This window comes from Vidua chalybeata, chromosome Z (assembly GCF_026979565.1).
Source record: "Vidua chalybeata isolate OUT-0048 chromosome Z, bVidCha1 merged haplotype, whole genome shotgun sequence".
In the NCBI taxonomy this organism is placed as follows: Eukaryota; Metazoa; Chordata; class Aves; order Passeriformes; family Viduidae; genus Vidua; species Vidua chalybeata.
In genome coordinates, this window is record NC_071570.1 from 75,226,797 (window position 1) to 75,242,458 (window position 15,662).

General features: G+C 43.8%; 1 protein-coding gene across 1 annotated transcript in view; it reads left to right on the forward strand.

Annotated features, from left to right (window-relative positions):
* Positions 1-15,662, forward strand: part of ACOT12 (acyl-CoA thioesterase 12) — a 25,145-nt gene continuing 9,483 nt past the window's right edge. Inside the window, exons 1-7 of the mRNA XM_053968724.1 lie at positions 1-706; positions 3,294-3,363; positions 6,601-6,661; positions 7,307-7,408; positions 9,319-9,451; positions 11,632-11,782; positions 14,435-14,554. Of these exons, the coding sequence (XP_053824699.1) occupies positions 532-706; positions 3,294-3,363; positions 6,601-6,661; positions 7,307-7,408; positions 9,319-9,451; positions 11,632-11,782; positions 14,435-14,554 (812 nt within the window). The 5' untranslated portion in view covers positions 1-531. The remainder of the gene's footprint in view (positions 707-3,293; positions 3,364-6,600; positions 6,662-7,306; positions 7,409-9,318; positions 9,452-11,631; positions 11,783-14,434; positions 14,555-15,662) is intronic.

The window sequence follows — 15,662 nt, forward strand, 5'->3', positions numbered from 1 at the left end:
ACTCCTTAATCCCTCACCCTGGGCTCCCTTTCCTCTCATACCGAGCACCCCTTTTACCTCATACCAGCCACCCCTTTCCCCTCACCCCGGGCTCCCTTTCCCCTCTCCCCGGGCTCCCTTTCCCCTCATCCCCCCTCCCCGGGCTCCCTTTCCCCTCACCCCGGGCTCCCTTTCCCCTCATCCCCTCACCCCGGGCTCCCTTTCCCCTCTCCCCGGGCTCCCTTTCCCCTCACCCCGGGCTCCCTTTCCCCTCATCCCCTCACCCCGGGCTCCCTTTCCCCTCACCCCGGGCTCCCTTTCCCCTCACCCCGGGCTCCCTTTCCCCTCATCCCCTCACCCCGGGCTCCCTTTCCCCTCTCCCCGGGCTCCCTTTCCCCTCACCCCGGGCTCCCTTTCCCCTCATTCCCTCAGCCCGGGCTCCCTTTCCCCTCATCCCGGGTTCCCTTTCCCCTCAGCCCGTCCCGCCTCCGCGGGAGGCCGGCGGGGGCGATCCCGGCCCGTGCCGCGGCTCCGGGCGGGCCGGTCCCGCCCATGGCTGAGGCGGAGGCGGCGGCGGGCGCTGGCCGCGGTGCCGCTCGGAGCGGGCAGCGTTCCCCCATGGCTGTGTACATGTGCCGGGCCGTGCTGCCGGCCCACGCCGGGCCCCGCGGGGAGCTGGGCGCGGGGCCGCTGCTGCGATGGATGGACGCCGCCGCCTGCCTCGCAGGTACGGCCAGCGGGGCCCGGCCGCTGCTCGCCCCGGAGCGGGAGGGGACGGCCCCCGCCCTGGGGAGGCTTGAGGGAAGGTTTCGTCCCGTGATAGGGAGAGAGGGCTCTGGAGGTGGCAGCGGGTCACAGGGTGGGGCGGGGTGGAAGGGGCCACAGTGGTCATCCTGTCCCGCCTCGGGGGTCATCGCAGAGCACGGGACACGGGATGGGACAGACACTGCTGGGACAGGTCCGGTGGGCTCCGCTCTACACCCTCTCTGGGAGATCTGTTCAGTGCTCGCTGAAGAAGTTCTTCATCATAAAATCACAGAATCCCCTGAGCTGGAAGGGATCACGCAGTCCCACCCCTGCCCTGCACACACACCCCGACAATCCCACCCTGTGCTTGTCTGGCAGCGCTGTCCAAACACTCCTGGAGCTCTGGCCGAGCCTGTTCAGTGCCCCACGACCCTCTGGGGGAAGAACCCTCCCCTCGTCTCCAGCCTGACACACAGCTCCATGTTCAGATGGAACTTCCAGGGCTTCATTTTCTGCCCCTTGGCTCATGTCCCATTGCTGGGCACCACCAAGCAGAGCCTGATCCATGCCCTGACACCCTTTCTGGACATTTGTACACGCGCATGAGGGCCCCTCTCACCCATCTCTTCCCGAGTCTGAGCAGCTCCCTCAGCCTTCCCTCGTGAGAAGGATGCTCCAGTCCCCCGGTCATCACTGGACCCACTCCAGGAGCTCCACGTCTCTCTCAAGGAGCCCAGGAGTTTTGGGGTCCCGTTAGGAACACGAGGGTGAGGCGTCAGATGGCACGGGAGAGCGAGGAAGGTGGTAGGAACGTGAGGATGAGGAGAATTTTAAAAAGGAGCAGCAGAAGGGGAGAAAAGAGGTGGTAAAAGATAAGTAAGAGAAGGAAGGAAAGTACTAATTTAAGATTAGTAATCTAGTAATGTGTGCCAAAAAGGAGAGGTGCCACCGCCTTGGCAGGGGATTGGACTAAATGGTCTCCAGAGGACTCCTCCAGCCCTAACTATTCTGGGAATCTGTGGTTCTGTGAAACAACCACAAATCCAGCCGGCGTGCAGAGCGCTCCGTGCCTGCCCGTATCTCGGCTTCCAAATCTCCCAAAACCCCCTCGCCAGCTTGTACAAGTGACTCGCGAGTGCTGCGAGCGCAGGCTGCGGGGGGAAGCACGGCGAGAGCCTGGCAGCGAGCTGCGATCGCGGCGCACGCCATCAGCGGCTCGTCCCGAGCCCGGCGGCGTTCCGGAGCCTCTGCGGGGATGCCGGCGTGCCCGGCTGGCTGTCCCCGGAGTGCCCCCCGTGCCCGAGCGGGGGTCAGCACCGACAGCCAGGACCCACAAAGGAGCACCAGAGGAGCGCCAGCTCCCCTAAAGGAGCACGCCCCTTCTTTCAGGCGTGTGACGGAGTGATTCCATTTCAGCCCTTTTAGCCCTCGGAGGTGATTTTTGAGGAGAGACACTGCTTTCCCCGCGTATTTTCAGAGAGAGCTCTTCAGATTTTCTCTTCTGTTTTCTCTGAGCTCCTCTTGTGATGCGCACTAAAAATACGGGGCTGGTTGGGAGTGAGAGCTCTAGCCCCGTTGTGCAGTGCTATTTTCCAGGCTTCCTGCTGGTCCCCTCTCTTGCCTCTGTCACTCAGGACTTTGGAGCAGAGGTTCTCTGTGTTCATACAGCTCCTAGTTCACTGCAGATCTATCTTTTGACTGGAAGCTCTAGGTGCTACGGTCAAGTAAATAATATATCATATTGATTTGCTATAAAACTAAACTATGAGGTGATTAAATATTAACAGTAAATAAGATGTTTACCTTTTCCAGATTAGCTTTCATAATTAATACAAAAAGAGTGTGTTCTTTTTCACAGCCAAATGTATCCCAGGGAGATGACTAACGTTCAAATTTAGGTGAAAACATTTTACAGCAGGTGAATTCTGGTTTTGAATTTTCTAAATCTCGTTTGTCTTTGTTTGTATTTAATTCCTGCATTTTTGGTGCGGCTCTAAGGACATGTATTTAGCTGCTTTCCACTGTTGTGACTGCACTAATAAACTAAGATTTTTACCTACTAATAAGTAGGTTTTTCTCCTGTATCTCAGAATCCTCAGCTGCCATAAAACTTCCCCCACTGGATTGCCCTAGCTGATGCTCATGACATATTGTTTTGACGGTGAATGATGAGCTTTCTGTGAGCTTGGTAACACTTTGTGACTCTTCCTGTCATTCAAAATGCTTGTTAAGGCTCTCTTACCAGAATGCTCATTTTTAGGAAAAGACCTTAGGTAGACGTTTTCAAACTGAGTAAGGTAGTTGCTATCACCTAGTCTCGTCTCCTGACGTTACCCATAAACACAAACACCCTTTACAACAGAGTCGTGATAAAACATGTAAACTTTTACCTCGTTTACCTTCTCTTTTTTCCTAAGGGGCACGCTGCAGAGTTGCCTTATGGTGTTCACAGGAAGAATCAGGACCTGCTGCGTGCAGTCCCTGCCTGTCAGGCACCACAGCCCACAGGTGAATAGCTCCCTGCAGGTGCAGAGTGGTAACTGTGTGCCCCTGTGTCTCTTTTGAAGCTGAGAAGCATGCTGGGATGTCCTGCGTGACGGCGTCCATGGATGACATTCAGTTTGAAGAGGCTGCCAGGTACAAACCAGCTGACAACAGCCAGGTGTTGTCGTTCTGCACAGTCTCATTTGGCAGAGACAAACTCTGAGGCATTATAAAATGGGAGGTAGCAGACCCGTGAACGCACCACAGTCACAGGGCTAAGTCTCAAAACTGCTCTCTTCTACCTGTGGTAGCCTGACCCACCCAGGGAGCAGATCCATCTCACAGGGCAGAAATAAACTGTCATCAACTTTACTTGGCAGTCGAGATGCCTGGTGAGAAACTGATGGCCCGGTGGTCTCTGGCTCTAGGGAATGGCTGCAGGCCACTGCTTATCTCTGTTAAATAAGGAATACTACCTATAAACTTACTGTTATCACTGTTTTTATTGTTGCAAGGTCTCCTTCAGTTCACTTCTTAACATCTTTTTCTTTCAGCTATTTTTGAAAAAAAGATAAATGTTTTACATTCACTGCACACTGAATTTACTGAGTCTACAAGATAACACAGGACTGAACTTGTTTTACCATTTTTCATGGTTTCCAGTGGGATAAAAGACACCATAAGAGGAAATAAGGCCTTTATTCCTAAACTATACCTTTACAGACACCTAAACCCATTACTTTGTGTGTTTTGTGTGGTTTTACACGGAGCAATCTGGGAATTAATGAGTGGTTAGATGGGATAGGCCTGGTTGCACGGAGCAGTGCACATGCAGTTGTTGTGGCTGTGAACAAAGCAACACTGGCTGCCAGAGGTACAGCTGATGGCTGCTAAAAACTGTTCATAAGTGTAAAATAAGCACCCACTCAGACTTGAGACTGTTAGAGCAGTGTCCATTAGAGTAAGAACTAAAGCCAGTGACAAAGAAGAGAACGTGATCATACCCAATATGGAACTCAGAATTTCTTAGTCTGTTTCACAATATTGAAGTGCTTGTCCTGCCTTGTTTTGCTCTGTGTTTTTAATTTTGTCCTTAGGGAAAAAATCCTGTTTGTGAAAACTAATCAAAGTCAGGGTAGTGTTTCCTTTTCAGGTGTAATAGCTCAGAGTTAGTAGCTTCAGAGCACTTTTCTGTCTTTTTTCTTGAGAATAGAGCTTCTGGAATACAATGAAAACACTTTTCTTTCCAAATTTGTTTCCAAATATTTCTAGCTCTTCTCTCACTTGCAATACCAATGTTCCATTTGTAACAAGAATTTCAGGTACAAATCTTCTAACTGTGAAAGAAATTATTTAAGAAATTATTTTTCTCTGCCAGGTCATCCCTAACATCTTTCTTGTAGCTTACTGCGCAGTTTCCTAAATTTTGCCAGATTTAGTTCATTACACAAACATCTTGCATAAATAAAAGAGTTCTTGCTTCTCTCTCTGGTAAATTAATAAGATGGTTTTTAAGTAAGTGGCTTACTGTAAGGTTTATTTACCTAAACCAGGTTAATAAATCTTCTGCAAGGATTAAGTCTTCTGTACTTATTTCAGCTGAGATGTAAACAGAAATTGTCACAAATCTATACAGTTCAAAACTTAGCTTTATACCATGATAACCTCTTCCTTTTCTTATAGTACACAGCAGTTCAGTGGTACTGATTTTCAATTACATCTGATTTTAAATTGCATTTATTTGTATTTTGTTAGTGTTCCATATGTGAGTGATAGTTCATTCTGGGAAGTTTCTGACAGTTTTAAAGTGGAAGTGTGGTGTTGTGTGACTTCTGCCCTTCCATATCTGTAGCTCTGAACGCTCTCCTTTCTGGGAGGGAGCTGGTGGCTCGCAGTTGGGAGCAACTGCCTTAACAGTTCAGCTTTTTCTTTGCAATGAATAATGCAAAAACTGCTTCTGAGCATCTTCTGCAGAAGCTAATGAGGGCTGTGCACCTGCAGGTGGTCTTAGTTCTTTGCACTGACCATTTCCCCTGCCTTATCCACCTGTGGATCCCACCTGTGTTCTTGGGTGAGGACAAGAAAGAGAAAATTGCTGTGTAGTTTGTTGTTCCTGTCAGGCCCTCTGGAGGAGCAGATTTCCTATTTCCCATTCTAGTTCTGCAGTGGAATAAGCAATTTAAGTAAGCCTTTACCTTTAAATGTCCCAACCTCATTCATTTAAATTAGGAAGCAACTATTATTATTATTTTAAATAAACTGGGGTAATAACTGTGTAAAATCCTTTGCAGTGAATGTTTTGTCAGTACCCAAGTGCTCTGAGTTACATTTTACTTCAGTCCTGGCTGTAATCAGCTCCACTTTTCCTGCCCCAGGGCTGCTCTTTAGCATTTGTAACTCAGTTTGAATTCCCCGGAGGCAGTGGCCTAATGCCCTTCTGTTTTGGCTGTGGCTCTGGCTTACCCTGCACACCGTGTCCTTTTACTTCCTGCTCAGTGGCAAAACTTGAGGGCAAACTGCCTTCCTTCCACCCTCTCAGCACTGCTTGAGGCTGGGATTTGAGGGGTTTGGAAGCAAGGTTTGCTCCTGTTATCAACATGGAGCAGGTGCTTTAGGAATTCTGGAAGGAAAGAAAATATTTCCCCATTTAAATTTGTTTTGATGACATAATAAGGAAAATTGAAAAGGTAATAAATAATAAAATAAAAATATAAAACACAGTAAAAATAATACATAATATAATGAAATCACACTAGATAATAATCTAGTAATCTAGAATCTCTAGAATTTTTACTAGATAATAAAGTAAAAATTCTTTTTAGATGTTTTATGTAGGCAAATGGGGAAGAGTGATTTTCAGAGGGATGGTGTTAGCACAGAAGGGACCAGCAGTCCTGTTCTTGGCCAAGACTTGGGACATGAACTCTTTCCCCATCCTTTAAGCATGTCCAAGAGCACTTTTTCCCTGGGGTTATCTCCTCACCAGCACAAACCTGTGTGCCAGAGGTGCTCGTAGAGTGTATCCGAGTGCTCCTGCAGCCAGCTGTACTCAGTGATTTGGTGCTGGACGTGCTTTTGAGCAAAAGCCAAAATTTCTGGGTGTACCTGGAGCACACCTGCCGTCAGGCAGACACCAGCAGAGAGAAGGAATGTTGCCATTAAGGTTGTGCAATCTCTGAGTGGCTGTAATTTTATTGAATTACTGGTGAACTGGTGAATAAGAGTGTTGCATTGAAAACAGTGAAAAATTCACTTTTACAGTGCAGTGTGGAAGACACAGACTGATTAATGAGATGTTCTTCACTACTTTTAGGAGTACACAGAGAGGCAGATTCAAGCCCTTATAAAGCTGCATGTTTGCCTGCTATAAGGTCTTACTCTTCTTAACAGGGTTGGACAAATCATTGCCATCAGAACAAAGGTGAACAGAGCATTCAAAACCAGCATGGAGGTAAGAGATCACCACTCTTTTCTCTAAAGACGTTGAAGGAGTAGAGCAGTGCCTTGCCCAATCACTTCAAATCAGAACTGAACTTTTTTTCAGTTGGGGTGCTTTTTTTTGCATTGTGCCTGTGTCCAATTCTCATTATTATTAATGGGAGCGATTCATCTCACAGGTAATGTATTCCAAATGTTTCTAAAAATTAGAAAAAATCAGAATTTTGATGTGTGTCAGGCCTGTGCCACAGAATCAAACCCAGTGTTTCACATCAAGTGTTTCATTGTGCTTTGCACCCCTTAACACACTATTTTTGCATGTACAGATTTTAGAAACTGATTCAGATAGTGACTCCAAATGCCACAGAGGAAAATGGAAGGAAATATCCATATAACTACATTTAAGTGTCTTTCCTGTTTTTGTAATTTTACCCTACAAGTGATGCTAAACAAACATAAAAGTTGTGATACTGAAAAACTTCCATAGCTGATTTAATATTGTGATGACCAAAGATGTATCAGTGATTAGAGCAGTTTTTTTACCTTTTCCCTTTAGGTGTAAGGGACTGATAAAAACAGCACTGTATTGTCTCAAATGAATTGACAATGATGTAAATACCTTTTTTGTCTCTCTCCTCCACCACCTTCTTCCCTGTAGGTTGGCATCAAGGTGACAGTACAGGATGTTTTGACTAGTGCTGAAAAGATTGTGAGTGTGGCATATGCAACATATGTGGCCAAACCAGTTGGTGGTGGAAAGGTATTTTTCCTGTTTTCTCCTAAGCTTGGAGTAACTGAGTTTCTGTGAAATAACCCAACTTTTCTGGTTGTGAAACACAGCAGGAACACTGTTTATTCTGATCAGTGATAGGAAAAAAGCACGAAGTCCAGACTTTATAATGAAGAGTTTGGGGGTTTATTTCTAATTCACTTCTCTGAAATGATTAGGTTGTTGTTGTTGTTTTTGTTATTGTTTCCATTTTCTTTTGCACATTTGTTCATTATAGAAGTGAGGTCTTTGTGAGGGCTACAGTGTTGACTGAAGCAAGCAGTGGAGTGAGTCTCTTTCCTTTTCAGAAATTGATTGCAGGGTGGGCTTTTTTATCCTTCACTTCTCCTCTTGGGGAGGTTGTTCAGACATCACTGTTCAGACAGAAGACATTATTTTTAAGCTCACTTCCAGTCTAAATTGTTTCTTTGCCATTTATGTTGATTAGTTTTCACGCCAGGGCTGTTTCTTCTCCCCAGTGTTTGGCTCCCTGGAGGTGTTTGGAAATCAGACATGGTACCACTGGCCTTCACATCACTGTGCCAGACAGGCACAGTCCTTTTAGAGTTTTCTTGTGAGGAAGGCCAAATATTCCTCAGACTCTCTTAATAAACTCCCTTTGCATGTGAAATTCGACTTTCTTGAATGTGACATCATGGATCTGACTTTCCAGTCTCACTGCATGTGTTAAAACAGCTGTTAAACATCCACTGGAAATAGGCAGAGTCATCCCATGAGCAATTAATACATCCAATCATTACTGTTCTCTCTTCTGAGGATGTGGCACAGTTTGGAGAAGAAACAGACTGGAGCAGTTTTACCACAACTAAAGCCCAGCTCTTGTCTCTGAAGCTAAATTGCTACCCTGATAGCACTAAAATATTATCAAGTAAGAATTGTTTGTTATTAGTTTGATATCATACTCGTAACATAAACCTGTTTACCTTTTGCCCAAATTTCTGGGGAGATTAATTCAGGATTAAATTGGTGATGATTAACTAAGATTAGGCCTAAGACAGGAATGTCCCAGAGGGAGTTTGAGAGTTCAGTTCAAATTCCATCACAAACTAAAGTCTCAGAGACATTGAAGAATATTTTCTTCAAATCCACTTTTCTGAACAACTGTTTCTAAAGTTGTGCAGAGAGAACCTCAACATACCTACCATCTTAATTTTTTTAACTGGGCCACCTGGGAAAATCTGGGAAGCTCTTGAAAAGGACTGGAGAGGAGGAAATGAATCTGCAAGAGGGTTAGAGGGAAGAGTCAAAAGCTGAGAAACATTAGTGGCAGCACTGCAAGACACAAAATGTTGAATTTGTCTGTGGTGTACTGCCTTACGCATCATTTTAATGCTTCTGAGGCCAGGCCTAGACAAATCTCACAAGTGATAGTTCAGTGTCACCTCTGGTATAATTATCCAAATGTAGTAATTTTCTTAAGCCAGTATAGGTTTGGATGCAATTTGTCATTGAACTGACATACACAGGGATTTGCACTGACACCACTGACCAGTGCAGCTGAATTTTTTTTGTGGTTCAAAAATTCTATCCTCAAAAAAAATTCTATCATCATTTTCATATTAAGTTCATATTTTCCTGTCTTTTTTTTTTTTTTTTTTCTTAAATGAGAACTGTCTTAAATACTGTGTGCTCTCATGGGTGTTTGTGTTTAGAAGCGAAAAGCACTTTGTCATTGAGTTTTAATGAATGATTCTGAAAGGATAATGCAGAACCTCTTGAACTTTATACTCTGTGCTAGTTGTATTATTAAACTTGTCATCTTGGACAGCTGATAGGAAAAAGTTGTAGAAAATGCTGATGCCATTTTAAGTTCAAAGCGTGCTCTGTTACGGTTGTGAAATTCAGAACTGTTGTGCTTTTTTTCCTCTCCATTTGCACAGGTTGAGCTAAAACCTGTACAGCTTCTGTCTGCAGAAGACCACCTGGAGCACAGCCTGGCTATTGAGAGGAGAAGAATCCGTCTGGGCTATGTCCAGGTCTTTCAGAAGCTGATGCAGGAGAGCAATAAAGAAGGTGACTTTTGTACTCAGCACAGAAGGTGGAACAAACACTTATGGGCAGCTGGAAGGAAGGAAGGGAAAAAGCAGACAAAACATCTCCTTGGGCTTGTGGTGTCAGGTAGAAAAGTCTGTGCCAGATTTGTGGATAGAGGTGTCAGAGGTGTGTTAGGGAGTTATTCTAATAGAGTGGTATTTCTTTGTCTCTCAGAAATTCCAGATGTAAAAACACAGGGCTGCAGGCCAGGCATGCATTAAATAGATGTGAAATGCAGATCTTCACGTGATTCTGTGTGTGAGGTTTCACAGCTCACACAGAACTCGACAATAAACACAGCAATAAACTTCTGTGACACTCGTTGTGATGTAGACAGAAGCATGAAATTCACTCAGGTTTGTGGCCATGTCTTTGCCAGAAAGCAAAGAACTATGTTTATGTCCCGAGATGATTCCCAACAAGCAGAAGTTTCATTAACATGGAGGTCAAAACAGGTAAAAAAGTTAGAAAAACTGAACGAAGAAACAGGTTCTTCTTTATTTATGGTAGTAATTTCTGTTCTTAAAGAAAGTTGTGCTCATAAGTTGTTGTGTTCCCCCACAAAAGAAATTACTCAGAGCAGTTAAGAAAATATGCTGGTATTTGGAAAATCTGAGCTGTAGCTCTATGTATAAATAACAGGCATTATGTGGTTTTACTGAGGAGAGATTAAGCCTTTTATAAGCAAAGATCTAGCCTTAACAATTTAGTAAGACTTCATAGAACTGAAGACTCTTGCTTGGTGGGAGAAAACAAGCTATTTGTCTTCATGGTAACTGTCTCACAGGGCACAGTTTAGTAACCTGAGTGACAAATCAGAGGTCGATGGGTTTTGTTTCCACTGCCTTTCCTGGAAGCTTCTTTTATATAATATATATATATATATATAATATATCCTTCCAGCATATATATATAATATCCTGGAAGGATATTATTGTATCACTAATTCACCTCCTTAAGGAGACAGAACAAGCAGAGTGGGAGAAGAGAGGAAAGAACATTGTGTGTAAAGGCTGCTAGGTAGCAACATATTTACAAATCATAGCCTGAACGTGAGGTTTATTTGACAAGTGGATCTTAGGGAACACCTTGAGTAGGTCCAAAGTACAAGTTAGTCATATGTTTCCACACACTTAGATAATCACAAAGTTAGCTAATTGTGGCACAAGTCAAAATACCATTCAGGTCAAGCAGCTCCTAGCACAGATAGGCACTTTTAAAATTACTTGATGTAATCTCATGCCTAAATCTTTTCCTGCAAAACACTACCAAAAAGAATTGAGATTAGAGTGAGGATGCTTGGCTAAACACTTGAAAGTAACATCAGAAATGCTCAGGTAATACAAGGTGGTTCAGATCCTCATTTCAGTCATTTCACTCAGGTGTTGTCTCAGGCAATCACAAGATTTGTAGCAAGGTTAAATAATCGTGTCCTGCTCTAACCTTAATTAAACACACCTGTACAGGTGCCTGTCACACACAGTGCAGAGTCTTTGACCAACATCTGAGGCGGTGCTGAACTGCTCTGACAGCCCCTGAAAGGCCCTGCTGGCAGCCCAGCACACACTGGGGCTTCAGCTGCTGCTCCCCAGCTGGGACAGGAACTGCTCCTGACACAGGAACTGCTCCTGACAGAAGGACAAAGAACTGTCCCTGACAGATGGACACAGAACTGCTCCTGACACAGAACTGTCCCTGACAGATGGACACAGAACTGCCCCTTACAGAAGGACACAGAACTGCCCCTGACAGAGGGACACAGAACTGCCCCTGACAGAAGGACACAGAACTGCTCCTGACAGAGGGACACAGAACTGCCCCTGACAGAAGGACACAGAACTTCTCAAGACAGAGGGACACAGAACTGCTCCTGACAGAAGGACACAGAACTGTCCCTGACAGATGGACACAGAACTGCCCCTGACAGAAGGACACAGAACTGCCCCTGACACAGGGATGTGGGCATGCACTGAGGGCTGGCAGCAGCAGCAGCTCCTGGGAGAACAGAGCAAATGTTCAGCTTGTTCCTTCCCTTGCAAACCACGAGGCTCTTCTGTGCCTGTTTTTCTTCTTTTCACTGAGTCAGAAGCAAACTGCTCTCTTCACCAGGTGTGCCTTCTTATGAAAGTGTTCATTGATGCATTGCTGCTGTGTTTCAGACACTTGTGAAGAGAAAGATGCAGTTTCAACTGAGCATACTCACGTTCAGAGCACTGAGCTTGTCCTGCCTCCTCATGCAAACCATCATGGAAACACTTTTGGTGGCCAGATCATGGCTTGGATGCAGACAGTGGCAAGCATTTCAGCAAGGTACTTTCCTACAGCATTGTCTGTGCATGTGGTTCTAAGTGGATGTGCTTTTAATGTTAAAGGTTTCACGGGGATTTATTTTGTGTAGAGTACAGACCCAGGCCTTTGTGACTTGTTTCCTTCTCGCATTACAGGAGGCCTTTGAACTATTTAAGTGGTACATCTCCCACAGCATGCCATGGCACTGAGACTCACATTATTCTGTTACACATACAGAGCCTAAGGCAAAAGAGGCTGTGTTACCTTCCTGGGGATCTCTGCAGAAAGCTAACATTGGATACAGGAACGAAAACCTGCCCTCCTTGTGCTTGGTGCAGTGTCTTAGAAACAAAGATAGTTGTTTAATCAGGATAAAACCAATACTCACCCTGTATCAAGTGGCATCCAAAAATGAACAGCCTGCTAGAACTTAGTCTGCAGATCCTCATGATGCCAGAAGACAAATAAGTCAGAGGAAAAGGATCCACATAAACAGGCTCTGTTTTGTTGGTGTTTACACAGAATGGATGCAAGTCACTTGACCTTTCAGTCCCTCTGAGTTGCACATCCTATGGCTTGCAACAATTTTAGCAGTTTAAAGAGCTGGGGCATCTTCAGGTAAAAAGAACAAAGTACGTTTTGTGACGCTGCTTGTCAGTGTGACCCAGGCACATAATCACTTAATTCCTCTTCCCTGGAGTCAAACCCTTGTTTGTCTCCCTTCCTGTTCCTGGACGCTGCACAAAAGCTTCTTTGTAAGCAGCACTCAAGTTTCAGTCTGAATTCTCCTTGCATACCGAGTGACCTAATTCACTGCAGGGACGTTAGATGTGTTTTCCCTTTTTATCTTTAATAATTAAATGACTTCTCCATTCATTATTCATATGGTTTTGATTTGTAGCCAGTGGTTGTACTGATAACAACAGACTTTCTGTAGTGGTTGCATAAACAACTTGTTTTAGTAACAACTGAGTGCCCTGACCTTACCCCCACATGCAGTTCCAGTGGCTTGAAGGGACTGTTGCATATTCTTGCCATAATATGACTCAGAATATTTACCTGTTTTCATCTGATAATTTTTACCTTGTGGGAGTCACATTTAGATTTAAAAAAAAGAAAGGGATACATCAGCAAATGGAGTACTGGACAAGTTTTCTTCCAGCTAATTAATGTCAAACATGATTACTCATGTTGAAAATTTCAGGAATAATAGCTGGTGTCAGAGGCTGGTTGAAAGCAGAGATGTTGTAGATTTTGCTTGAGAAGTAACTACTCTCACTATGAACCTTTTGTGAGGTCACTCAGAGTTAGACCCCACCTTTGAAGGTGCCAGGTAAGAGTTTTTATGGCCACAGACTGTGATGAAGGAACAGAACAGGAGGAACAGCCATGGGAAAATAAATTTATAAGGGCATTTTAAAGGTTACTCACTCTCCTTCTCGCCTCCCCACCACCTATTTTTGGTCAATACATTAAAATCTTGCAGATAGCAGTAAAACCATTTGAATATTAGTAATATTAGCTTGAATTTTATGGATACTTCCTTATTCCTTACATTTGCAATAAAAGCATTCAGTGTGTACTTCTCCAGGAAAGAAATGAATATTTAAGCCTGATTTCTGGTTTGTTCCTCTCCTCATCATTATTGTGTTTGCATCTTTAGAGTGAACACTGTAAATAAAATCAATGCTTAGCATTTAAAATCAGAGGAGCAAATTATTTTAATTTAATTACAAAGTAATTCAAATGTATCAGACTATTGAAGAGATGTACCAGTCAGTTAATTAGCTGCAGATAATTGTGTGCATTTAACAATACTGGTACATTAGTTTTCAAAGTGCAGTTGAGTTAAAAGCTAGAAGTGCTACAAAACTGTGTTTTCAAATTTAGAAAACTTCACTATGGAACGATCTATCCTAGATGTGCACACGGGCTCCTCACTGAGAGCAGTGAGTTGCCTCAGAGGCTAAAAATATATGTCATATGTTGTATATTGTGATGCACAGACATCCCAGTAGAAAGTGAGGGACTTTGACTACATGCAGAACTGGTGAAGAAAACTGATTTTTGCCTGCTCCAGAGAACTTGGAAATGAGATTCTGTTCACACAGACTGCATCTGGTAGCCATGTGAGGTTTTTTGTATTCTCATTTCATCTCACACTAGCAGACAGCATCTAAAAACAAGCAAAAATACAAATATTAAGACTAGGTAAATTGACATGGCATTGCTTGGACACTGGCCCTGGTGCTCAGGCTTTCTGCTCAGGTTTCCTTTAATTGTTTAAAGGTTCTAAGGTCTGGCATTTTTACACTGCTCAGGAGCCTGCTCCCCGTGCAGTCCCACAGAAATTAATGAAACTGTGAGGTAAGTGGTTACTCTGCAGGTAAGGGATTCATGGTCTGGCTTTAAGAGAGGGCAGTCTCAAGCAGTGAGAATTAACCGGTGTTTGTAGAACGCGTTGGAAATGAAACAGCATGACATAAGTGGCATTAGTGTGGTTGAAGCTCGAGTTGCATGCTCTTGGAGCTGAACATGCTATAGCATGGAGTAGATCATTGCAATTTAGTGACCTTCCAGGTCCTGCAAACCCTGTTTCTGTAGTCAGTCACGCTGGCTGTGCGTTTGGCACCACTGTGTGTTTTGGTCTGTCCCTCTGGCTTTCCGTTTCAGCCGCCTGTGTCGTTCACACCCCATCCTGAAGGCAGTTAACATGTTCAAATTCTGGGGGCCATCCTTTGTGGGCGACCGCCTCGTCTTCAACGCCATTGTCAACAACACTTTTCACAACAGGTAAAGCTCCTCGTCTGTGGTCTCCCTGGGCATCTCCAGCACCAGCCTACACTGTGTGTTTCAGGTTTCATCAGTAGGATTTTCATTAGTGAACTAATTATTTTTCAGGTGTGACTTTGAAGCACGTATCTATATGTGTAACTGCCTATATGTGCCTTTTTTTTTTTTTTTTTTTTTTTTTTTTTTTTTTTTTTTTTTTTGTCGTTGTTGTTTCGCTTTTATCATTGGAAGTCTTAAAAAAAATTATTCTCTGACTTTCAGTTTAAAGATCGTTTGTCACCAGATCCCACACCTGCAAATGCAGACAATAAATATTCCTCTGAAATTCAGGGTTTTTCAAGGGCTGAGTTGCTCCCAGAGATTTGATTCTTCAGAAGATTGTTCTTGCCAGGATCTTCCCATCTTGGCATTGGTTGACAGACTGGGTTCTATTTATTGCTTATTTTTGTTAATGCTATTTAGCTACTGCCGTAGTTTATTTTATGTTAAAAACACCAATCATTTGCTTTTAGGATTTTTAAAAGTTTAATAATAATAAAATGGTTATAAAAACAGTAATACAATTAGAGTAATAAAAATTTAGAGTTAGGACAATTACAAGACAATAAAAAGCAAAGAATTTTGGACGTCCGGATGTTTTTGGGCACTGAACTGCCGAAAACACGCCTTGTGAACAAAGGAACAACCCTTAAAAAACCATACACTGCTGCATATTCATACAAACTTCATGGTTATGCATACATTCTATTTAAAACAAGAAACTCTGTCTGGAATATGTCAACTCCTTTCAATCCCCACGGCGTCTTTGAGTCTGAGCAAGGCCTGAAGCAATTCCCTTCTTCTGATAAGAAAACCATAAATTCCTCTTCTCTGGGAGATTTAGGTGTTCTGTGACTGTTATCTCGAAGCGAGTATCTCATTCCTTTAAAAAAGAAAACCCACATGCATAGCTTCTATTTTAACTACTAAAGCTTCATTTTTAACTACAAAACCACATTTACCATACTATTAAAATGTTAATACAGCACTTCTCATCAACATAACATAATGCATAGAGCGCTTGATTTAGTATTTGTGAAAAGCTGATCACAAAATACGCATTTTTCAC